The 26,603-nt window shown below is 40.7% G+C and overlaps 1 protein-coding gene and 1 pseudogene across 4 annotated transcripts; one reads left to right on the top strand and one right to left on the bottom strand.

Moving 5' to 3' along the window:
• Nucleotides 1–1,820: 1,820 nt before the first annotated feature.
• On the bottom strand, nucleotides 1,821–2,152 carry LOC311110650 (U6 snRNA-associated Sm-like protein LSm7; annotated as a pseudogene). The gene has a single exon. The product of its transcript is annotated as a U6 snRNA-associated Sm-like protein LSm7 (transcript).
• A 746-nt stretch (nucleotides 2,153–2,898) lies between these two features.
• LOC311110609 (DNA-binding protein Ikaros-like) lies at nucleotides 2,899–25,648 on the top strand (the record flags this gene model as incomplete). Of its 3 annotated transcripts, XM_084153129.1 has the most annotated exons (8): nucleotides 2,899–3,247; nucleotides 8,229–8,282; nucleotides 8,453–8,575; nucleotides 14,906–15,187; nucleotides 17,770–17,937; nucleotides 18,267–18,392; nucleotides 23,743–23,877; nucleotides 24,495–25,648. In XM_084153129.1, 8 exons carry the CDS (start codon nucleotides 2,899–2,901, stop codon nucleotides 25,202–25,204), a joined length of 1,947 nt encoding a protein of 648 aa, XP_084009255.1. In that variant the 3' UTR covers nucleotides 25,205–25,648. The 3 variants fall into 3 exon arrangements, with proteins under 3 accessions (XP_084009255.1, XP_084009253.1, XP_084009254.1); XM_084153128.1 differs by lacking the exon at nucleotides 23,743–23,877 and having other exon boundaries at nucleotides 3,088–3,247; XM_084153127.1 differs by lacking the exons at nucleotides 14,906–15,187; nucleotides 23,743–23,877 and having other exon boundaries at nucleotides 2,942–3,247.
• Nucleotides 25,649–26,603: the final 955 nt, after the last annotated feature.

The raw sequence follows: 26,603 nt of genomic DNA, 5'->3' as shown, positions 1-26,603 counted from the left end.
TCCAAAGTATTCCTATAAATAATAGAAAGATATGGTATATGTGATCATATACAGATGCAAGCAAGGTTTGAAATTATCATGTTTTAGTAAAATATTATATCTGTTTGGGCTTCTTGCGGTCAATTTGTAGTCTAAACATTTTTTGTAATTATGTTCCAGGCCCCTGACCATCAGCGCAAGAAAAAATCATATGGTGTACGACATTTTTAACTGACTGAAAAGGGCTTTTATCCAGTTGGGATCAATATATTTAAAAAAATACCCATGATTATTAAAAGTCTTACAATGCATTATAACCCCATAATAATGCATTATACCTGTTGGTTTTATTAATGTTACTGAAAGTTTCAAAATAATGGTGCTAAAATAAAACTGTGCCACCTGCAAACATTGTGAGAGAAACATAAGTACTGTTGGATTCAACCTCTCTTTAAACTAGACTGTGTCCTTGTGTCCTGATGTAGCCCCACACATGTTGAGTGAGAAGATCTGCTGTGTCACTGGGATAGGGTGGTATCTCTACGGCTGGGAAGACCATGCTCCTCTGCTGGTCATGATTGGAGCGTGCGTTGTGCTGAGTCACGCCTCTGCTCCAGGATTCCCTCTGTCTAGCCTCAGGTCAGGAGTTGGGCTACGGGGGCCCTTAACACCCTAACGCCGCCATGACACAACTATTTATATTGGCTTCCCACTCACAGTAAGTTCCTTAATTCACATGTACTGAAGCTAAAGGTACTTCACCTTTATAGAGGCTGGATCAAGATAACTCTTTGGAGACTGTTGTAATCCGTACTGCCATGTGGAAACAACAGACCAAAAACACACTCCTGAGAAAAGTTCCTCTTTTGCACCATGACCAGACCAACTGCCTGTGAATGTTGTGCTACTTTGCAGATAAGGGCTGCCTTCCACTGTAGGTGACTCAGCTATCCAGAACACGCTGCATCTCCACAGATAATACCGCTCAGAAAGGTTCGAGAATAATGGGATAATGGGGAACAACTGTCACTTTTCTCATAGCATACATGCAGCAAAGATTCACTGTACCCAAAACTGAATTTAAGGTATTATAATGACAAAACATGGCAGAGAAATGTGCCCACTTGTTTGAGTAAAATAAGAGGTATATTACTCATTATTCATTGACAATTTCTATTAATATTAATCCATAAATTATTTTGCTTTGAATAATTTGAGGCAATATCCTATTTGTGCATGCAATACTGTAACAGACCAATGTTCTGAACATGTTCATTTTTTAAATATGCATTGGACAAACTACTATGAATTCTGAGAAAAATAAGAAAAGTTAATGGGCCCTAAACTATGTTGGCTGAAATGTTTATACTATGTTGTCAGAACTTCAATGCACTAGACAAAAAAAATGCAATGATATAGCAGTGACATGAGTAAAAATGTGGGGGGTTTGGTGAAGAGAAAGCAGTACTTCAAGAATCCATTCACCCTTGTGCACAGTCTGCCTATGGAGGGACATTACATTTTCATTTACATTTTAGTCATTTAGCAGACGCTCTTATCCAGAGCAACTTACAGTTAGTGAGTGCATCCATTTTTGTTTGTTTTTGTATATACATATATTTTTCATACTAACCGCAATACTATTTAATTGAATCCTCACATCCTCCCTCCTTCTCAAAGCACATTGGAGTAGATCTTAGGTTCCTCTCCTCTGATCTTCTCCTCCAATGCATTTTGAGAAGGAGGCAAGTAGAGAATGCAAGGAATCAAGGAAATACAATTGACATACACACCAGGAATTGGACTACTGTGAGGTCATCTTAGAGAACAAGGCTGGCCGACTATCCGTCCTGCTGCTGGATGAAGGGGTTGGGGATGGCTTCCATGCCGTCCTGAGGACAGATGAGCACCATGGACGTCCCTCTACAAACCACCAGGCCCAGCTACCGCGTGCCCTCGGTCAGCTTGAACTGGTCGTCAGGATCCCGCAAGTACTCGATGGTGCTATCCAATACCAGGTCAACAGGGGGTCAAACCCCTTCAGAACTCCACTGGCCTCTCGTCCTCCCTGAAACTTCACACAGATTTGTTTATCAATGTACTTTGACAGGTCAAAGATACTCTCTTTCTTCTTCTCTCCTTCCTTGTTTGTGTCCTGGTTTCTGTCTGCCATTTTTAACCTGTTCCAGCCACGCCTTTCGAACTCTGCTGAGGTATTCCTAAACAAGGATGCAGCTGATTTACAGGTGATACAAAATCAGCACATAGACAGTACCAAAGACACAGGATCATTGAGTCAATGGGATACTTGTCTTTAAGAGTCTGTTTAAATTGTAATTAGGTGTTTTCACACTTGTTACTTTTCTTTTCATTATTCCAATGGCAGTGCTGCTTGGAATAAATCATGTCAAATGACACTTCTAGACCAGATCATTATCCTCAAAGTCATCACCTGATCTAGGCAGATCTCCTTTTCTCTCTTTCAGGCAAACTACTGCCACCTCAAAGCTATCTGTCCTACTGAAAATATGTGAACAATGTGAAAACTTGGGTGATATCCCTTTTAGGCACACAGGCCTATATGTCTATTAGTCTACATTCCCGACATCTCATTAAATTATTCATTATTGAAATAATGAAATAGGTGTTCAAATAGTATAAAAGAATAGGGAAGTATATGAGACTTTATGAATTTGTTGATACATAAGCAAAAGGAAGGATGCAACTTTCTACAATGATTGTTGGTTGTTATCAATGTAAACTGTCACAATATTTGTTCAAATATAATCTGAAACCAACACAGTTTGTTATTTTAATTGCACTGTGACTATTACAGCATGCCAGAACAGGTGACTGAAGGGGAGCTGCCCATGCAAGTGAGGAGTCCCCATCCTTTTCTACGAAATAAATAAATAAACAATGAATCGTCCAGTCTCTTGTGCGCCCAGCCTGGTGCGCCTCATCCCATCTCATGCATGGCTGCCAGTAATGGTCTACTGGGTGTCAGCTTTTATTGGCACGATACAAAGCAAGTGCCAAGGACTGTTGCACCGACTCCCCGAGCAGACTCGGCCTCTGGATAAAAGCAAGCAAAATGCCTCAGTCGAGCACAGAAATATAGAAATGTTAAGCTGGAAAGAGGAAGTACAGTGGAGAGGGGAGGGACCGAGGGCAGAGTTCCATGGGGCTGCCGCGGCACTTCGAACTTCTGCACATGGAGCGGGGGAGAGTTGGAACAACTTCATATTGCAAACTCAAGGAATAGCAGGTATAGTAACTTTCACGATGCTTGTTAACTTAAAACTAATTTAAAGTGTTTATTCGTATTTCTAAATAGTAAGAAATGAAAGATAGTTACTCTTTTAAAATGAACTACCTAACAGATTGGAAAACATTGTCCTGAAGTCTGGTGCAGGTGCGTGAGCGTCTGAAATCCTGTGACGCGGGTATTTTTATAGTGGTGCATGTAACGGATTTGACTAATCAAGGAAAATGTTAATGTTTCATGAATGTTATACAATTTTTATGTGCATTATAATTAATATCGAATGTATTTTCTTTTCTAAAATAATGGAATAATGGAATATTTTCCTCCTTTCCCAAACTCATTTTTAGGAGATTACAGGAATTGCTCACAATTATCTGAACCATATCGAAACAGTAGGCTATATGTGTTGTCATTGACAATTAAGCCTATTAGAATTAGGCTAAACATAAAAACAAAAACAGACATTTCCTTGGTTTCAAAGTTTTCCATAGACTGGTTTCACTTTTCGTGCCAGATTGCCACCTGTTGCAACTGTGCGCATCCAGAAGTCTACAAACCATTTTAATTCATGTCATTCAAGCTGGAGTTCTTATTTCAGAAGTCCACTTTCCATTATTACAAATGAAACCAAGTAAATTGAAATAACACGTATAAACTTGATCTAAACAGTCCTCAATAAAAGCGCAATAATTAGCTTTAGCCTAGGCTATAACTACGTTTCCCACAGTATGAAAAACGTAATCTGTTTCTCTGCCCTTTTCAAAGTTACATGAAAAAGACACACACACTTCAAAATCCCTTTTCAAAATGCCCAAGACGGTCTCAATTATTGGTTGGTCTGATCCGAACCTGACATGTGTGTTGATAGTATTGGTGGGCAGGGCTCAAGTATAGCCTACTGTTAACATGTTGTGAAACTGACATTCAACAAGAACACCATAGAAGATTCATTTTGAGAGAAATAATGTGGAAACAACTCAAAGTACTTTCCTCACACCTTTGTGCGCTGGGACAACATTTTACAAGCTTCAACACGGAGGCTATTTTATTCTTGTAATGAGGAACTATAACCATAAACAATGAAAAATCCTACTCAAGTCGGCTAATTAATTTGGTTAATATGGAGTAATAAGGTATATCATATTTTCATTACTGCATTGTCTAGATTGTCCTCACAAAACTTCAAAAGCAATGTTGATCTTGTTTTAACTTGATTTAATTTGCTGTTGACAATATTATTTCCATTTTGTTGACAGTAAAAACTGCCCTACAAAGACAAAACGCAGTAACTACGTACTTTTTTTTACCGTAAAATCTGACTTCAAATTCTTTTTCTGTCTAGACAGACAGCAATTTCTGATACTCCATGATATATTCTAATCATCTGGCTTGTTCTTGTGTCAGGAAACTATATACCACATTCATCAGATAACATACCTGGCCATTAGAACAGATCAAAGATGTTTGACTAAATTCGTAGTTACTGTGTTGACATTCTGTATTAACTGTATTAACATTAAACAAGATTAGGCTTCTCACTTTTTTAGGGCAGCCAAACACTTGCATTTCAGTTTGATAGCAGGCCTAAGGTATATTTTTCTCATTTCAAGCAAACCACTGCCACCTCAAAGGTTTCTGTCCTACTGAAAAGATGAGATAATAATGTGAAAACTTGGGTGATAGCATTATTAGGCAGGAATGTGCTGCATTTTTTTTTTTCATGAAAAGTTTATATTGAAAACGAATCCAAAATTAAAAGCACAGCAGCCTGTACAAATGTACTCACCCTCAAGAAAAAAAAAATGATATATTTAAATGACTATTAGTAAACGAAGCAATGAATTGCACCCCACCCCATAGCACAATTACATTTGATTTATCTGCTTCTTCTGATTGAGGAGGGTTGAAATGCTGCAAATACGTGTTTGTGGATTCATCAGCATCCTTATTGTTAGCATACTGAGGAAGGGGACAGAGAAAGAAAGGCTGTTATTAAAATGATTCTCACTGAATACCAGTGTAATGAAGTGTGTCAAATGCAAATGAAGACCATAAGGAAACTCCTTTCAATGCTCCTATACTGTAGCCCCTCTAACCCACAATAGGTGCTAAAACATTAGCTCAGTAAGATTATCATCTTTCAATTTATGACTGCACATTTCATTAATTGCTAATGAGTATTCTCTCTATAATTTTCAGATGATAAAAAATGAAAAAGATGACTGTTTTGACTGTTCATTATATTACGTGGTGTAATGTAGTAGGGCATGGTTCCCCAAATGGTGGTTTGGGACCCACAGGTGGGTCGCTGCTAAGGCATGAGTGAGTTGTGGCACAAATATTGTTTTGTTTAACACTGGAATGGATGAGGTGGGTCTCAATACATAAAAAGTAGTATTATTTTTTACATCTCACTATCAAAATATATTATATTTTGTATGCCATGTCAAAAGGAATTTTCTGGAGAAACAAATTAAGACTTTCAAGTACAGTCTTGAATTACTCTTCTCACAGAAGCAGCATATACTTATAATAGTTTGAGAACAAAAACATTTCAATAATAATACCTGATATGATATCATTCTTGTTTGACTTTTCTTTAAAAAAGTTATTAAAAACTTAGCCTAATGTTCTATATCACCCCTCAGATTGTATAGATTTTCATACGACTGATTTATTCATTCATTTAGGCCCCATATTATTTGCACATGTTTTATGTTGATATTCCTGACATTTAAGGATAAATATGTGTTGCCAAATTATAGTTTACATTATAAAATCCTGTCTGTCAGTTTTTACTTCCTCCCAGTATCTAAAGTTTGCTGGTGTTGTACACTTTGCCTGTTTAACGGTTTGACTGTTTCAGTCTCCACCCTGCTCCCTGTCGTGTGTTCGCACCCTGCTCTGCACAGCCCCTCCGCCCCACCTGCCATCCACCCCTCACACACACACACACACACACACACACACACACACACACACACACACACACACACACACACAAACACACACACACACAACACACACACACACACACACACACACACACACACACACACACACACACACACACACACACACACACACACACACACACACACACACACACACACACACACTCCCTTTAGTTTAGTTAGGACTGGGGGCGTTGTGAACCCACAGCCCTTTTCCTGTCACTCTACCCCTTACTGAGCGCACTCAGACCCACTGCCATGACTCTTCCTGCCCTTTGTGAGGCACTTTCAGAAAGCGGCTGTTGCCCTTAGTGCCTTGTTTTTTCATATTTGACCAAAGTGGTGTCATTCTGAAATATTGTCTGAATGAAACCATCCACAAAACACAAAATATATTGAGAATAGTCAACAAGAAATAAACTACAACATGACATAGCATTAAGATATCCAACTAATTGGGTTTTGTCACAAACGCATGTGGCTTAAAATGAACCAGGAAACAAAACTATGATAAAAAAACAAAAAAACAAATGTAAGATTGCATCAGGTAGTTAGTAACTAAAAGTAATAACAATGTTACTTCGGGTGAATATACAACTTCCTGAATGCCTACACAACTGTATTGTGGTGGAACATGGGAATGCATTTCTCACTTCTGTCAAAGTCCCCCACCAACATGATCAGTATTTCCCTTCGCACCATCCGCCCAGAAAAAAGGTCACATGTGAATACCACCCCCCCCCCCCCCCCCCCCGACCTCCAAACTCCAGATGCTAAAGAATGATGTCGCAGGCAGGGCCTCCTAGTCCTGTATCGACACACTAGCATGCAACACCCACTGTGCTCGCAGCGCCGCATCTTCTGCACTTGGGTCCTGGGTGTTCGTGGGTTGTTGAGTCTCTGACTTGACTCGCCTGTCCGCTGAACATTGTGTGTTGCGACAGCAGCGGGGGCTGCTTGGTGGCTTCCCACTATTTGTTCCAAATGTGTGGAGCCATCTGTCAGTAAAACAGGAAGGCCTAGGTTCCCCTTCTCCCTCGGGCTCGCTTCGCTATTTTAGGGAGCTTCACTTCTCCCTGTGTGGCTGGCTGGGCTGGGAAAGCGGCTCCACCAAGGGCCTTCTTGAAGTGGCGGAGCTGAGGCTGAGGCTGTTGTGCCCATCTGCTGCAGGCTTGAGGGGGATGCATTATTAATGGGGCCACGCACACTGGTGACTCCTCAGATATGCAGCAGGCCCTGGCCAGGGGATGTGCTCTTCTTCACTAAATTGCCTCCTCTTGTGCGAGAGAAACTTACTTCGGTGCCCCTTGGCCTTCTCCTTCCTCTATCTATCTCTCTGTCGCTGGTTCTCTCTCTTTACTTTCGCTCTCTGACACACTCCCTGTCTGTCTTGGTTCCCTCCCCTCCCTATCTCTGTATCTCCCCCTCTCTCTCTATCACTCTCTCTTGGTCCCTCTCTTTATTATCTTTCTCTCTCTCCTCTCTCTTTGTTTCTGATTGTGGCGCCTCTCGCACACGTCTGTGCTCGGGTGGTGGCGCGCTCAGCGATGCATGCTCAGTAAATTAGAGTGAACATGAGCGCAGATCAGCTGGGCACGGCAAACAGCCGTATCCTCAGTGACCTAGGGCCACTTAATTTTCGGCTTAATTTTGCGGCAGTCAGTTTGCATTTTTGGATGATTAGGTTGCAGGAAATTAACAATAAATAACAAATGTGGTCTGAAAGCCCCTTCCCAGCACCCCTCATCACCATAGCCCATCACGCAGGGCCAAGCCACTCTCCCAGCCCGTCCTCTCTGTCAGACATGTAATGAAAATGTCTGTAATTCTTTGTAATGTAATGTGGGGGACAGTGGTGTGTCTTTCGGTGTGACAAAAGGGACATTGCCGGCGTGACAGAGGTGTACACAGCGAGGTCATGCCTTTAGTCAGTTGTGGCTTTTTATAATGTTGTGTTTTTTCAGCCCTGCTGTGCCGTTGATCAAATTTAAACACATCTACATCTCCGTCTCTCTCTATCCCATTAGAGTACCTGCACCGAATGGAGACGGAGGAGGCTCAGGAGATGTCTCAGATGCCAGGTAAGAGCCTCTGTTTTCAGACCTCAGAGTGTGAGTTGCACAGAGCCCAAGCTGACTGGCACAGTCACAGCACATATGATGGATTATAGATGATTATGGTTCTATCATATGAGCAATAATGAACCATGTTCTGGTGACTAATGGGTGTTTGCTGGTGCTTACCCATGCAGGCAGGGACAGCCCCCCTCCCAATGATGTGTCTGAGGACAACGACGAGGCCATGCCCGTCCCAGAGGACCTGTCTGCCAGCTCCAATCTGCAACACAACAACAGGGGTGACAAAGGAGGCATGGGTGAGTGACAGCTCATATAAGTCTGTGCCACATGTTTCAATGTACCACTCCCACATCAGTGGGCCTATAACCAGTTATAACACCCAGACCAGTATAGCCATCAAACTTTCACCTGTGTGCCCCAAAACAGTTTCCAGAGCACCTTCAGAAATATGTATACCCTCACAAGGACAAAAGTAGTAGTATTGTTCATACTACTCATAATGAAAAGAATGATGATTTAAAAACAGCAGTTATCATAATATATTAATACATGTCATATGATGAATACATTTATAATAATACATTCTTGTTACACCTGCCTGCACTAGATAGAACAGCAACATTTCCACCCCCTTATTTTTTTAAACATTAAAATAAACCAAAATTACATATCATAAAAACAAATGTGTCAGTAACTTAACTATTTTGTGTTAGTAAAATAGCAAGTTTGTAACGGCATCCCAACCAGTAGTTACCACATCAAAAAAATCCCTTAAATCCACTTATTACTTGCAATCTAGCGCTTAATCAATCTTAGTTCTTTTGAACATGTAATCTTGATGCATTTAGGTCATTGGCAGGAAAGGTTGGACATTTCTCTGATCCATCACATGATGTGCAAAACCTTAAGGAATGGCTAATGTGGCCTTGATATGTGGATGTAACTAAATGAAGCCAGGGAATACCATTAGCTGATGTACAAGTTCATTGAAACTCGGGACATGACTGGGATGTCAGGGGACACCGGGCAGCATTTACCAGATGAAGTTTTGGAATTCAAATGTTTGCTTCATGAGAACATCTGTGAACCCCTCCCCCCTAGTGCTGCACTACCTGTGTGTAAGGTTAGCCATATCATATTGTATACGTAATAATACAGTAGCTCATGCAACCAATATCTATGGTAGGTTTATGGGATGTGTTAGTGATCCATTGTGATAACTACAATACACAATAAGTGTTTCTATAATTTTGGGTGTAAAACTGGATTGTCCTTCCATATTAGCTCCAGATAGCTGTGTGGTGTAGTTTACCCTTGTACTTCGAGGCAGCATTTAGTCAGAAACAACATGTCAGAGCAGAGGAAACTGAAATAAGATGTGCAAGAGTTTCCTAAGAAAAACTTGCCATCAGGCAGTTTCAACACTCCAGGAGATAAAGTTTTCAGGAGCAGAGTCAAGCTCGGAGATCAGCATTGCACATCACCAGTGCATCGCACCACCACACAGCCAGCCACCTGCAAACACACTGACGCTTTCACTTCAACTGTCAAGCTTTTAACTCAGCAGCACACATAAGGAACTCCAACCCTCGCCAGCATGCCATAGTTTACGACAAGGATACCCATTGTCATGTACCAGGAATTTATTGTAACTGCCCTACTAACCATGAAGTACACATTTATCTTGATCAAAAGTCACTCAGTCAATGTGAAAACGTCTATCAGCATTGAAGAGAAATCATCATGAGATATTTTGAGGCTTTCACCTCCAGCAGCTGCAGTTCTAAGGTTTATCCATGAGCCGCCAATTGATTGACTTTCTGAAGCATTACATGGGCTGACCTATACTTATTTTGTTTATCATAAATGCTCATTTTTTGGGCTTTGTGCAAGTTTGCAGTTGAGCTAGAGCTGGAAGAGGAGGCCATAGGAAACACAGGCATATGCTGCTGTGGTTCAGTCCAGTCAGGCATGTCTTTCTCCATATGACTGTCTTTGTGGCTGAGCGTATGATTAGTCATTTCACTTGCTGGATTTACAGACATTATTCCATAGTACTTTCAACATGTTTTTGTAAATTCACATACAATGAGAGCAGAGCATCAGAGATAAATGTTTTATAGTGTCTTCTTTGGCGAGTTCGTTTTTTAAGGATGTGTTGTATGATTCCTAATCTCTTTTTCTGGTCTTATATTATTTTGAAATACAGGAAGAGGTCCTGAATCAGGAAAGAGGTCGGCATAAACAAAGACAACAGTGTGTGTGTGTTTGTATGCATGTGTTTGTTTGCACGTGTTTGTCTTTGGGTGTTGGTGAGTGTAAGTGTTTGTGTTGCTCTGCACTCGCTGAAGATCTAATCACCAGTGTGAGGGTGTGAGAGTGTGAGAGGAAGTGACTGTTATACTGTATCTATGCAGTGCATCGCTGGCTCTCCGATAAACCCCAAATGCATCAAGGAGTTATTATTATCTGTTAGGATCATGTGGTTCAAAGGATATTGGCCTGAAGTGCAGGACACAAGCAGGACTGTGTAACTGAGACAAGGAGGCTGCAGGTATGATGGAAGCTCAAGACCTCAAAGCCAGGTTGTTTTTTGCAGTTTTCCATTCACTTTCCAATGCTAACATATTGTCCTACACAGCTTCTCTAGGTTCATCCCACACAGACTTCACTATACAATTCAACAAGCCCAAAAAGGATTTCCCTTGTGTTGGGAGGACAAGACACATTGTCACAAAAGGTTGCCTTATTGAATTCAATTGTATCAAAATATTTTTGGTCATTACAGTCACACAGACAGTAAAATTACATGTCACGGTATGCCTTTCTGGTGACACAATTTATCTTTCAGTATGTATGAATCATTAGGGTTATTCAGTCTTCACTACAATCCTGTCTATTTCCCAAAAATGCAAGGCTAGAGTTTCAAAAGAGTGGGGAAAAGTACGCTTTGTTTTTGGTGCCCCTTATCGACACTGAAACACCAAAAGGAATTGTGTTCAGTATGGCATCTATGTGGTTTTACACGCATGTGGTTGGTTCCACAGCAGAGTTAGCACACACTGGGCTATTTTCATCAGGCAGTGAGAAAAGCAGCTCTGTTGCAGGAACCTTCAACAGGCTCTTTTTACTTCCACACTACATAACTGAGCCATCATCAATGGCTTGTTATCAGTTACCCGTGTTTCCTATTCTTTTGATAGTTTGAGTAGCTTGTGAATTTAGAAATGTAGTCTCTTTTGTACCAGTGAATCAAATCAATGACACTGGAGCTGTAACTAAGTATACGGTAGCCTACACTGTTGAAAATAATGTGTTTAGTTATTTGACTTATAAGCAAAGTAAATAAGCCTAGGGTTTTGTCACGGAAGGTCTCTGGAAAGATACTTGAGCTTCAGTGGTCTACACCAACCCTCATGTTGTCGTTCTGGCCCCTCTCAAACCCACAGGCTCATAGCTGAGGTAGACAGCATTGACATCGGCAAGGTCAACCGGACTACTGCTGCTGGTGCTGCAGCTTCTCAGGGATAAATGGGGAAGTTGTGACTAACTTGGGGATGGGAAGAAGGGCTTTTACTTTATGTCATGCTTGCCACACATCCTGATTTACTAGTTTTGGGAAGCAAGTGTAAAATCTAACAGGAAAGAACAAACAAAGAGATAGAGCAATAAAACAACAACAGTGAATCAGTAGATCCGCCTCTCAATGTCAACACCAGACATTTAAGTCAAATGAACAATACATATTCTACTATGAATGATATAGAATCAAAAGGCAACAGAAAATCTCAGTGAGATTCTAAAGGGTAACACCACTGCAACAAGAGCACTTTCTGTAAGTGAAATCTTGGACGAGCCCCCAAATCAAATCAAATCAAATTGTATTTGTCACGTGCGCCGAATACAACAGGTGTAGACCTTACAGTGAAATGCTTACTTACAAGCCCTTAACCAACAATGCAGTTTTAAGAAAAATATGTGTTAAGAAAGTATTTACTAAAATAAACTGAAGTAAAAAATAAATAAAGAAGAAGAAAATAGAAAAATAACAAATATTTAAAGAGCAACAATAAAATAACAGTAACGAGGCTATATACAGGGGGTACCGGTACAGAGTCAATGTGCGGGGGCACAGGTTAGTCGAGGTAATTGAGGTAATATGTACATGTAGGTAGAGGTAAAGTGACTATTCATTGATAATAAACAGAGAGTAGCAGCAGCGTAAAAAATTAAAATAGTCCGGGTAGCCATTTGATTAGCTGTTCAGGAGTCTTGTATATATATGCTACGGCCCAAGTTCTGTGCATTTCTGTACATTAACTGAACAACAAACCCATAGAGGGCAGTGACATTTTTTCTCTCACGACTTTAATCACATAGACGTTTAAAAAGAAAGTGGTTGTATTCATGTTGTAGCCAACAACCCAGTAATCCTCAGGTCTATGATTCTGGCTGACAAGTAGGCCTAACATGCTTGGGGAGATGCAGGCCTTAACTCAGCATCTGTGGTTTGTGATAATATGCTCTTTAAAGTTATCAGTGCCCTGGGTGCTTTCTCTATGTCAGTAGTAATCTGTGCCTTTCTGCTTTCATCTAGCTAACTTCCTTAGTGCCGGGTGTGCGATTTCTATAAGCGTGTGGTTTGTGTTTTCCTCATCTCGCCTGCTCAGCGGAAAGACATGTAGTAGTCTATGTGTCCACTCGCAAAGACAAGTAACAACAGGCAAACTGACAAAACAAGGGGTTTTAGGGCTACAGACTAAATGTTGTATGGTGAGGGAGGAGCAGTTTTTCTTTTACAAGGCTGCCCTGGACTTACAGTATTTCATCAGTTAGCATAACATAACTAATTCTAACGTAATTTGGTCTTTGGGGTGTCCACTATCACCAAGGTGGCGCTTAATTGTATTATTTGAGTAGTTAGCATGGTACTGTATACCAAATGCTGATTTTATCCAGTATCACCAAGATGGTATTCAGTTGATACTGAAGTGAGAGCAACAAAAAGTCATTGTGTTCACACGAGTTGCCTTTCCGCTCTCACTGGATGAATCATGCATTATGGGAGCTTGTTCCCTGGGAGTGTCAGTGAAAACAAGCATCCCACAAAGGGACTGTTTCAGTTACACTGTTTTACAATTCCTAGTCTGAGCTTCCCTTTCTGTCACTTCTCCATAATTATTGGTATTTCGGTTAGGTAGGCCCTGTTTCTGAAGCTTCCCCTTTTTCCCTATAGATTCCTATATTTCATTATTTCCACTTCTTCCACTTCTTCTGGTGTACAAACAAGGAAGACACATGAGGAAATCAGCCACCATGACATGCAAATCACAGGCTAATAGTTGAGGGGTTTACAAGGTTTTAAGTGTTTAAAAGTACATTCCAATTACTTGAGGAAAACGTCACACTATCCCTCCAATACTCAATCAGACGGCTGTCGTCACATTTCCTTTACATTCGCTCCTTTTATAGTTGTGCTTATTGAGATGATAAACTTTGATTAAATTATTTATTATTAAATTATTATTATTAAATTAAGGTTCAAAAAATATTTGTGCAAATGGATTGTCTATGCCATAGTCTGGTTACAAAGTTATTGAAAAAATGGTTCCCAATGGGCAAAAACTGATTTAATCAACGTTGTGTCCACGTCATTTCAACAAAAAAATCAATGTGATGATGTTGAATCAATGTGGAAAACTAATTGAATTTGCAAAAAGTTATCAACGTAAGGGCATTTCATCTTTTTTTCACCTAACTTTTAACCTAAATCCAATGACATGGTGAATTTATTTGTTGATTTCACGTTGAATTCACGTTAGTTGACAACTCAACCAAATGTAAATCGAAACTAGACATTGAACTGACTTCTGTGCCCAGTGGGTTGTGTCTATAAATCAAACATTCATTGTGTTACATTTTGAATGCAAGCGTTTTTGGATTATCATTTACATTTTTTAAGCGCTACCTATGTTCAGATATTGTGTTTTTTTGTTATTTCTTTTATACCTTACTTATTTGGTGTGCGAGTGTGTGTGTGTGTGTTTGTTTACCATAGTTTGTTGGTCTGGTTTACACCGCTGCCGTCCCTTGTTTCACACAGCTTCCTGTGTCTCTGTTTCCTGTTTATCTTGCAGTCATTTTTACAGAAGTGTGATGATGAGAGATGGAGTATGAGTTTCCCTATCTCTTTTAGCGAATATATATATATATATATATATATTATCCATCTGTTATGTTTGATCTGGAACACTGATCACAAGAACCCACTGCATAAATTCACCAAATCTGTTTCAAAGTTTTGTCCTAGTGTGCTCTGCTAATCAAGTTGAATTGAGGATTGCTGCACAGAAAGTGCTGATTTAAATGCTCTCACTCTGCAATGAACGATTGCTATCAGTAAGTTCATTGGAGGTGAGGCACTAAAACAACCATTCAAGTAGAGGGAGACACAGACACATGCCCTTAAACTAATAGTCACATATTGACCAATGGAAAGTCAAAGATGTACATGTACTCAAATAGTAATATAGTAATGTACTCATATTTCTACACAGTAAGGTAGGCTATAGTCCCCCAGAAACATGCTCCTATTCTAAACAGTGGCCCACTGCCCTCTTTTCCAGCCTGTAACATTAAAGTTGAGGCTCGCAGTGACGAGGAGAATGGGCTCGCCTTTGACATGATGATGAATGGCGAGGAGGAGGAGGAGTGTGCGGAAGACTTGCGCGTGCTCGATGCCTCGGGGGCCAAAGTGAACGGCTCCTATGCAGGCGGCCCCGACAGCAAGGGCCCCTACTCCTCAGCCGGGGGTATCCGCCTGCCCAACGGGAAGCTCAAGTGTGATATCTGTGGGACAGTTTGCATTGGCCCCAATGTGCTGATGGTGCACAAGCGAAGCCACACTGGTAAGCCATCTGCGATACCCATCGCCCTTACTTTGCACCCACGCTCACTGGTAGCCTTACAGAGAGATCATCTGTATGTGGAGTTGAGAAGCTGAGATGGATTCTGTCAGTATCTTTATCTTTACTTCAGACACTGAGAGCAGTAGACAGAGCACTCTTAGGGTACGTCTGTGTTCTTATGTCTTATTCCAAAGTTGTCCACAAAGCATAGGCTACAACACAAGTAATTGGGGTTTCACACTATCTTACAGAAGTTAATTACATGCTTATCACCTAATAAGTATGTTTTTGTATATTGGAGAACAAAGCACCACTTAGTAGGATATCATGCTACAGTGCTAGGTATCCACCAATTGTGTTGACTTCTATAAGATAAGCACCAGGAGGTGCTAACTGTTACCATGTCATTTCTCAGTAAGTGAGGTGGAATGAAGCAGTTGAATACTTGTTTTGTAAAAGTTATTGCTTAACCAATAGGAGTTAATTGATGATGGACGAGCTTAACATGAAGAGATCAATTCCATTTAGTTGTTGATGTGGATAATATAGAGCTTTCATTGGTTTGTAGTGGTCAAATGGGTTTCAGAGGCATCTTTTCCCATAGTTACAGTGCTATAGTCAATATATTGGTATGTAATGTTGTAAACGGGAGTTTTAGACTAAAATATTGAGGTATTAGTCAAGTATGTCATGTGTCACTCCTGAGTGGCGCAGTGGTCTAAGGCACTGCATCGCAGTGCTAACTGTGCCACTAGAGATCCTGGTTCGAATCCAGGCTCTGTCGCCGCCGGCCGCGACCGGGAGACTCATGGGCGGCGCACAATTGGCCCAGCGTCATCCAGGGTAGGGGAGGGAATGGCCAGCAGGGATGTAGCTCAGTTGATAGAGCATGGCGTTTGCAACGCCAGGGTTGTGGGTTCGATTCCCACGGGGGGCCAGTATAAAAAAATAATGTATTCACTAACTGTAAGTCGCTCTGGATAAGAGTGTCTGCTAAATGACTAAAATGTAGTATCTAGATATTCTGTATGGGTGACTTTTGGGTGTCCTTTTAAATTATCACAAGAGAGGTGGCTCGTGATCTATTTGTTGTGTGATAAGACTAAAAAAGTAAGATGAATATAGTCCCTAAACATGACCTTATATCACAGATGAAAAACAGGATATCAGCGGCAATTAAATGGAATCTCCACAAAATTGCAATTATCCGAGTATAAAAACTTTTTCAAAATTCAAAATTGATATTCTATTGAAATTCACCCAAACCAGTAGGGGGGAACACTTTTTAAAAAGGCACTTAACTGCCAAGCTTTAGAAACTAATGAAACCCAAAATGGAAGAAAGGAACATTAGACTAATGTAAATGCAAAATAATGTATAATAAAATATATAATGAAGTGCCTCCTATTTAAATAGAAAATATTCTGTGGTGAGTCTCTGCTCCTGAAATGCATTTTTAATGAGCTTCCTTTTTTCTATAGTTTTGCTGCTTCACTGGTGAGTCTTATTTTATGGGGGCCTTTTGAAAAAAAAAAGCCATATTAAAACCTTCTCACAGAATGCCACAACACGCAGAGAGGATGGATATTGGTTTATTCCAGAACCACTGATCAGGAAGACTGGCTCTCAACACAAAGTGTTTCCTTCGCTTTATTCAAATTAGCTTGAATTTGCATTGTGATGGGCCACTCTTATTTTAGAGACGAAGAAGAGGAAAAAATTAGATTTTCAGATCAAATTGACCCAGGCACTGGTGCATTACGAAACTGGCAGCCTGAGTCTGAAAGGCTCTTGTTCGATCAGAGTGGTAGTCGGCTCCGAGGTGCAGGGCCAGGGAGAGCACGGAGAAATGGAGTGTCACTCCGCTCTCAAACCCTCCTAGGCTGGTTGATTGGGTTGTGTGCCGAGTTCCTCCATCATCCACTGTGTTCTAGTGCTTGGGAGTCTTGTAGTACAGTGACCCCACATTCACATCCACAGTGGAACTATTTGGGATGCTTTAGTTCTTGCATCCACATAGCAAAATTCAGACAATGGCTTTATACCTAGCCTATTATTGTCTGAGGAGAGGCTGTTCTCGTTGAGCTGAGCTGACATTGGTGTATCTCAAAGCAAACTAGAAACTTCCAATGGTTGAACTGATACAAACTACAAATTGGTCCATCTCATGCTGCAGGATGACAAAAGAGAAAGCACATTCATACATTCACCATACACTGTCAACACTTTGCATTAACCCTCTTTTATCTAAAATGTATATAATTCCATTCATATAGGCCTACTCTTACAAATAAAATACTCATCTGCTATTATTGTAATTTTGTGTCTGAGCTCACAACACAAGATTTTGCTGAAGATGTTCCTATTTAATGATAACATCTACATGATAGTATCTACATAACTCACAGATGCCTATACTCCAGTTGTGTGTTTGTGAGATTACAAAAGTGTGCTTGTTAGTGAAAAATATCCAAACACTAATTTGCAATCTGCCAATTACATTTAAAGTGTTGATACATACTGTAGATGAGTGGCAGCTGTTCCTGTGTGATGGCCCTCACAGCCTGCTGTCTTGTCCTCAGGAGAGCGTCCGTTCCAGTGTACCCAGTGTGGTGCTTCTTTCACCCAGAAAGGCAACCTGCTGCGCCACATCAAGCTCCACTCAGGAGAGAAGCCCTTCAAGTGTCACCTGTGCAACTACGCCTGTCGCAGGAGAGACGCCCTCAGCGGTCACCTGCGCACCCACTCTGGTGAGTTAGGAGCATATGTCTGTCATCTGCAAATCAATTATTATAAAACCATTACGTTTATCATGTCAAGGAAACATGTGACTGGGTCTATTGGAGAATGAAAAATAATTCCATTATTACTCAAAATACAACATATACACCACTCACAATATGGACAGTACTATGGCCCCCCCCACATGCACTTGAATATTGCTCTCAATTTATTGCTGTCAGTGCTCACTGCTGTATCAATGTCACATCTAAGTAAGCATTTCACTGTAATGTCTGCACCTGTTGTATTCGGCGCATGTGACCAATAAAGTTTGATTTGATTTGATTTGATCGTACAGTTGGAAAACCCCACAAATGTGCTTACTGTGGGCGGAGCTACAAGCAGCGTAGCACTCTGGAGGAACACAAGGAGCGGTGCCACAACTATCTCCAGTGTATGGGGCTGCAGAACAGCATCTCTACAGGTTAGTTAGTGTCTCTCACCTCCACCTACACTGTTGACCTACTGTGCACTGTAGTTTACTCAGGACTCTCTCTGGTAGCAACATGAATGAACCAACAATGATGCAATTACAACAATACTCCCAACAGGTCAGACTACATTTTATGACATTTATCTGCAGAATAAACATTGTTCCTCTATCAGTAAGGCTTCCGTAATGTATTGGACAAGTGCATTTTTGCTGTTTCTGTTGACTCATATCCAGTTATTCTAAAGGGGAAAAACACTTTATTCAGTAAAGAAATGTGGTCAAATAGAGTGGCAGCTAATTTTCTTGGAATGACGGATAGGTCTTTAAGTTTTACTGCTTCCTTCTGTGAATCAACTAACTATAAATAAGAGCCTGACGTCTTTTTCCTTGTAATCTTTTCAGTTCATGTTTTGTTAAAAATGAATTGACAGTTCTGCTTAAATGTAATAATAATTTCCTGAATGTGGAACATGGCTTAGAGTTAAATATAGTAAGATAATGTGGCTTTTGCTCACGTTAAAATACCTCTTATACAAAGGATCCATTGAAGGTGGATGTACATGTAACCTACTGAGCTGACAACATTAGGAAGTGGGCCGAGAGAGCAGAGGTTTGTATATTTATAAGAGGAAATTATGAGACAGGTTGATCACTCTCCTTTGCTTAGTTAGTGTGTGCCTTCAGAAAGTATTCACACTCCTTGAATTTTTCAAAATTTTGTTGTTTTACAGCCTGAATTTTAAATGGATTAAATTCAGATTTTGTGTCACAGGCCTACACACAATACCCCATAATGCCAAAGTGGAATTATGTTTTTAGAAATGTTTACAAATTAATAAAAAATGAAAAGCTGAAATGTCTTGAGTCAATCATTTGGATGGTGTATCAATACACCCAGTCACTACAAAGAAACAGGCGTCATTCCTAACTCAGTTGCCGGAGAGGAAGGAAACCGCTCAGGGATTTGACCATGAGGCCAATGGTGACTTTAAAAGTTTAATGGCTGTGATATACCATTCTTCAGATATACAGTACTACATGTTCTATCCATATACTGTCCATATTATCTATACATCCCATCACACACACATATACAGTGCATTCGGAAAGTATTCAGACCCCTTCACTTTTTCCACATTTTGTTACATTACAGCCTTATTCTAAAATTGATTTTTTTTTAAGAATCCTCATCAATCTACACACAGTACCCCATAATAACAAAGCAAAAACAGGTTTTTAGAAATGTTTGCAAATTTTTATTTACATACACTACCGTTCAAAAGTTTGGGGTCACTTAGAAATGTCCTTGTTTTCGAAACAAAAGCAATTTTTTTGTCCATTAAAATAACATCAAATTGATCAGAAATACAGTGTAGACATTGTTAATGTTGTAAATGGCTATTGTAGCTGGAAACGGCAGATTTTTTATGGAATATCTACATAGGCGTATAGAGGCCCATTATCAGCAACCATCAGTCCTGTGTTCCAATGGCATGTTGTGTTTGCTAATCCAAGTTTATAATTTTAAAAGGCTAATTGATCATTAGAAAACCCTTTTGTAATTATACTAGCACAGCTAAAAACTGTTGTGCTGATTAAAGAAGTATCTGGAGCATCAGCAATTGTGGGTTCGATTACAGGCTCAAAATGGCCAGAAACAAATAACTTTCTTCTGAAACTCATCAGTCTATTCTTGTTCTGACAAATGAAAGCTATTCCATGCGAGAAATTGCCAAGAAACTGAAGATCTCGTGCAACGCCGTGTACCACTCCCTTCACAGAACAGCGCAAACTGGCTCTAACCAGAATAGAAAGAGGAGTGGGAGGCCCCGGTGCACAACTGAGAAACAGACGCCTCACAGGTCCTCAACTGGCAGCTTCATTAAATAGTACTCGCAAAACACCAGTCTCAACGTCAACAGTGAAGAGGCGACTCCGGGATGCTGACCTTCTAGGCAGAGTTGCAAAGAAAAAGCCATATCTCAGGCTGGCCAATAAAAATAAAATATTAAGATGGGCAAAAGAACACAGACACTGGACAGAGGAAGATTGGAAAAAAGTGTTATGGACAGACGAATCGAAGTTTGAGGTGTTCGGATCACAAAGAAGAACATTTGTGAGACGTAGACCAAATTAAAAGATGCTGGAGGAGTGCTTGATGCCATCTGTCAAGCATGGTGGAGGCAATGTGATGGTCTGGGGGTGCTTTGATGGTAGTAAAGTGGGAGATTTGTACAGGTTAAAAGGGATCTTGAAGAAGGAAGGCTATCACTCCATTTTGCAACGCCATGACATACCCTGTGGACGGCGCTTGATTGGAGCCAATTTCCTCCTACAACAGGACAATGACCCAAAGCACAGCTCCAAACTATGCAATAACTATTTAGGGAAGAAGCAGTTAGCTAGTATTCTGTCTATAATTGAGTGGCCAGCACAGTCACCGGATCTCAACCCTCTTGAGCTGTTGTGGGAGCAGCTTGACCGTATGGTACGTAAGATGTACACATCAAGCCAATCCAACTTGTGGGAGGTGCTTCAGGAAGCATGGGGTGAAATATCTTCAGATTACCTCAAGAAATTGACAACTAGAATACAAAGGTCTGCAAGGCTGTAATTGCTGCAAATGGAGGATTCTTTGACGAAAGCAAAGTTTGAAGGACACAATTATTATTTCAATAAAAAATAATTGTTTCTAACCTTGTCATTGACTACATTTCCGATTCATTTTGCTATATTTCCCATAAACTCATTTCATGTGACCCCAAACTTTTGAACGGTAGTGTAAGTATTCAGACCCTTTTACTCTGAGACTCGAAATTGAGCTCAGGTGCATCCTGTTTCCATTGATCATCCTTGATATGTTTCTACAACTTGATTGGAGTCCACCTGTGGTCAATTCAATTGATTGGACATGTTTTGGAAAGGCACACACCTGTCTATATAAGGTCCCTCAGTTGACAGTGCATGTCAGAGCAAAAACCAAGCCATGAGGTCGAAGGAATTGTCCGTAGAGCTCCGAGACAGGATTGTGTCGAGGCACAGATCTGGGGAAGGTTACCAAAACATGTCTGCAGCATTGAAGGTCCCCAAGAACACAGTAGCCTCCATCATTCTTAAATGAAAGAAGTTTGGAGCCACCAAGACTCTTCCTCGAGCTGGCCTCCCGGCCAAACTGATCAATCGGGGGGAGAAGGGCCTTGGTCAGGGAGGTGACCAAGAACCCAATGGTCACTTTGACAATGCTCCAGATATCCTCTGTGGAGATGGGAGAACCTTCCAGAAGGACTACCATTTCTGCAGCACTCCACCAATCAGGCCTTTATGGTAGAGTAGCCAGACGAAAGCCACTCCTCAGTAAAAGGCACATGACAGCCTAAAGGACTCTCAGACCATGAGAAACAAGATTCTTTGGTCTGATGAAAGCAAGATTGAACTCTTTGGCCTGAATGCCAAGCATCACGTCTGGAGGAAACCTGGCACCATCCCTACGGTGAAGCACGTGGTGGCAGCATCATGCTGTGGGGAGGTTTTTCAGCGGCAGGGACTGGGAGACTAGTCAGGATTGAGGGAAAGATGAACGGAGCAAAGTACAGAGAGATCCTTGATGAAAACCTGTTCCAGAGCGCTCAGGACCTCAGACTTGGGCGAAGGTTCACCTTCCAACAGGACAATGACCCTAAGCTCAGAGCCAAGACAAAGCAGGAGTGGCTTCGGGACAAGTCTCTGAATGTCCTTGAGCGGCCCAGCCAGAGCCCAGACTTGAACCCGATCGAACATCTCTGGAGAGACCTGAAAATAGCTGTGCAGCGACGCTCCCCATCCAACCTGACAGAGCTTGAGAGGATCTGCAGAGAAGAATGGGTGAAACTCCCCAAATACAGGTGTGCGAAGCTTGTAACGTCATACCAAATAAAACTTGAGGCTGTAATCGCTGCCAAAGGTGCTTCAACAAAGTTCTGAGTAAAGGGTCTGAAGCCTTATGTAAATGTAATATTTCAGTTTTTGCTTTTTCATTATGGGGTATTGTGTGTAGATGATGAGGGGAAAAAATAATTGTATCCATTTTAGAGTAAGGCTGTAATGTAACAAAATGTGGAAAAAGTGAAGGGGTCTGAATACTTTCTGAATGCACTATATATACAGCATATTTATATATTTATACTCTTAATTCCATTCTTTTACTTTTTAGATTTGTGTGTATTTTTGTGAATTGTTAGATATTACTGCACTGTTGGATCTAGGAACACAAGCATTTTGCTACACCCGCAATAACATCTGCTAAATATGTGTATGCGGCCAATAAAATTTGATTTGAAAGGAGAAAACTGAGGATGGAGCAACAACAGTGAAAATAAAAATATTCTAAAGGCACTAAAGTAAAACTGTAAGAAATGTGGCAAAGAAATTAACTTTATGTCCTAAATATACAAAGCGTTATGTTTGGGGCAAATCAAACACAACACATTACTGAGTACCACTCTTCATATTTTCAAGCATTGTGGTGGCTGCATCATGTTATGGGTATGCTTGTCATCTGCAAGGACTAGGGAGGATTTTTAGGATCAAAAGAAATGGATAAGAGCTAAGCACAGGCAAAATCCTAGAGGAAAACCTGGTTCAGTCTGCTTTCCAACAGACACCGGGAGACAAATTCACCTTTCAGCAGGACAATAATCTAAAACATAGGGCCAAATACACACTAGAGTTGCTTACCAAGGTGACATTGAAATTTCCTGAGTGACCTAGTTACAGTTCTGACTTAAATCGGCTTGAAAATCTATGGCAAGACTTGAAAATGGCTTAGTAATGATCAACAACCAATTTGACAGAGCTTGACGAATTAAAAAAATAATAATGTGGAAATATTGTACGAACCAGGTGTGCAAAGCTCTTAGAGACTGATCCAGAAAGACTCACAGCTGTAATCGCTGCCAAATGTGATTCTAACATGTGTTAACTCAGGGGTGTGAGTAAATTTGATATTTCTGTATTTCATTTTCAATACATTTGCAAAAATCTCTAAAAACATATTTTCACTTTGTCATTATGGGGTATTCTGTGTAGATAGGTGAGAGACAAAATCTATTTAATCAATTTTGAATTCAGGCTGTAACACAACAACATGTGGAATAAGTCAAGTGGTATGGATACTTTCTGAAGGCACTGTATACCAACTGTCTGTCAATAAAAGCATCCTCATCATTGCGCCCTGTAAGAAATCTACTTTCAGGGATGCTTAAGCCAATATTAGCAAGATCCTGTTATACAGTAATTCTAAATTTTATCAGGTCAGATTTTACTACTTTGGTTCTGAAATCTACTTCTCTGTCTTGCTTTCCAGTAGTAAAGGAAGAAAGCAACCAGAATGAGCAGAGGGAAGACTTAAGCCAGACGGGATCTGAGAGAGCCTTGGTGCTAGACAGACTAGCTAATAATGTTGCCAAACGTAAGAGCACTATGCCACAGAAATTTGTAGGTAAGGGAGAAAGTCTGCTTCCTTTGTATACCAACCAACATTGCTTTAACTGCAAAGCACACGACTTAGGTTCCAAATGTGAGAATTGCGTATTTCAGTTTGATGCATTCTGATTTGCCACCTTTGCGCTGCAGAATAGGCTATTTAATAAAACAGCATTAATTAATTAATTAATTATTAATTAACATTAATATTCAGCATGATCACCCTTGTGCCTAGAATCTGTCTATCATTATAACAATGTTTGAGATTTATTTAAGTTGATCAAACATAATATTTCCATTGATTTCAACTTCATTCTAAAGCTTTGTGTATTATACATTTATTTTAAGATGACTTACTTAAATTAAATTAATTAAATATATTAATAAGAATATATTGACAAAGCATGTCAGAAATAACAACAACTAAAACAAAGTAATCAGCCATGAGACACTAAGGAGAACAATGCAAATAACTCTAAATAAGGAGAGAATCAGTAAAATTGTGACCAATAAATGGACCCCTAGAACTACAGGGAAACATTAGTGCTTGTAATGTTTGATGTCAGGAATCTGAGGATTTTCTATTTGAATTGTAACATTGGTATTCATCGGTTTTCCCTTTCTAATCCTCAGGTGAGAAGCGTCTCGCCGACCTCTCCTTCGAGGGCAACCCGGGGGAACTGATGCAGCCTCATGTCATCGACCAGGCCATCAACAGCGCCATCAGCTACCTGGGTGCTGAGTCCCTGCGACCTCTCATCCAGACCTCCCCAACCTCCTCTGACGTGGGGGTTATTGGCTCCATTTATCCCCTCCACAAGCCCCCTCCAGAGGGCCAAGGGGCGGGGGGCCACGGCCTGTCAGCCAAGGACAGCGCAGCCGAGAACTTGCTGCTGCTCGCCAAGTCCAAATCTGCCTCCAGCGAGAGGGATGGCTCCCCCAGCCACAGTGGCCAGGATTCCACCGACACGGAGAGCAACAATGAAGAGAGGGCAGGTGGCAGGGCATCGAGCCTCATCTACCTGACCAACCACATCACGTCTGGGGTACGTAATGGCGTGCTGCCCCTGGTGAAGGAGGAGCAGCAGCGGCAGAACGAGGCCATGCGGGCCAGCATCGAGATGGCCTCAGAGGGGTTCAAGGTGCTGAGTGGAGAGGGGGAGCAGTTGAGGGCATACTGCTGTGAACACTGTCGCATCCTCTTCCTAGACCATGTGATGTACACTATCCACATGGGCTGCCACGGCTTCCGAGACCCTTTCGAGTGTAACCTCTGTGGCTACCACAGTCAGGACCGATATGAGTTTTCGTCACACATGACCCGAGGGGAGCATCGCTACTGAGTGGCCCACTGAACACACACATGTACATGTACTAACACACACACACAAACACACACACTTGCTCTCTGAAAGTGGCAATTTGTATACATTGTCAAGAAATTGTGTGTTTGAAGAACGAAGAAGACTAATTTATGTTAATTTCACATGTTCAGGAGGAAAAGGGAAACTATTCCTCCATCTGCTTTATAGAAAATAAAAGGTCTTAAAAATAACTGTTCAGTGAACAAAACAAACAACTAAAAATATTATTGTGCCTCAGCAGTAAGTATCATGTGTCACATACTGTATAGTTTTAAGTCATTGATGTCTGTATACATTAAATAAATGTCTCTGTTTTCTGATAGCCTACCTGGAGGAATATCTGTATATTTTATTCTAAAGAATACAATCATCCAATAAAGTTGGCTTTTAAATGGCAAGGTATTGCTTGACATTTATGTAAGGGATAATCAACAAGGGGCTATGCGTTCTATGGAAAATAATGAACGATGTGGAAGGTGTGTTCCACAACGCGGTAGAGTGGAACTAAACCTTCCACTGAGTTGCATTATTATCCAGAGAACGCATAGAGCACCGAGTTGATTATCCCTTTTACACCATGGCTATAATTTAGCACATTTGCCGCTACAAATGTGTTACTTTGCAGGTAAAGATGTTTACTATAACTACAGTAGTTTCTGTGGTAACCAAACAAACAGACTTGCTTGTTTAGCTAACCAAACCATCAGTCCTAGCTTGCCATTATGAAAATCGAATTCAACAATACCAATAATGTTTTCAATTAGACTTTTGCTTTCAAAAGCAGCTCAAACAAAACATGTAAGAATGAACTATAGAATGAACTATAGCCATAAGCAATATACCGTGCATTATTTAAGCAATAAAAAATAACAGGCCCGAGGGGGTGTGGTACAGTGGATATAAAAAGTCTACACACCCCTGTTAAAATGGCAGGTTTTTGTGATGTAAAAGAATGAGACAAAGATAAATCATGTCAGAACTTTTTCCACCTTTAATGTGACCTATAATGTGAACAATTCAATAGAAAAACAAACTGAAATCTTCGAGGGGGAAAAATAAAAACCTTACAATAACCTGGTTGCATAAGTGTGCACACCCTTAAACTAATACTTTGTTGAAGCATCTTTTGATTTTATTACAGCACTCAGTCTTTTTGGGGTAGGAGTCTATTAGCATGGCACATCTTGATGTGGCAATATTTGCCCACTCTTCTTTGCAAAAGCGCTCCAAATCTGTCAGATTGCGAGGACATCTCCTGTGCACAGCCCTCTTCAGATCACCCCAGAGATGTTCAATTGGATTCAGGTCTGGGCTCTGGCTGGGCCATTCCAAAACGTTAATCTTCTTCTGGTGAAGCCAGGCTTTTGTGGATGTGTGC

This window comes from Coregonus lavaretus, assembly GCF_964263955.1.
Source record: "Coregonus lavaretus genome assembly, chromosome: 36".
Taxonomy (NCBI): Eukaryota; Metazoa; Chordata; class Actinopteri; order Salmoniformes; family Salmonidae; genus Coregonus; species Coregonus lavaretus.
The sequence above is the reverse complement of the archived record's forward strand: the minus strand, read 5'-3'. Positions and strand labels throughout refer to the sequence as shown.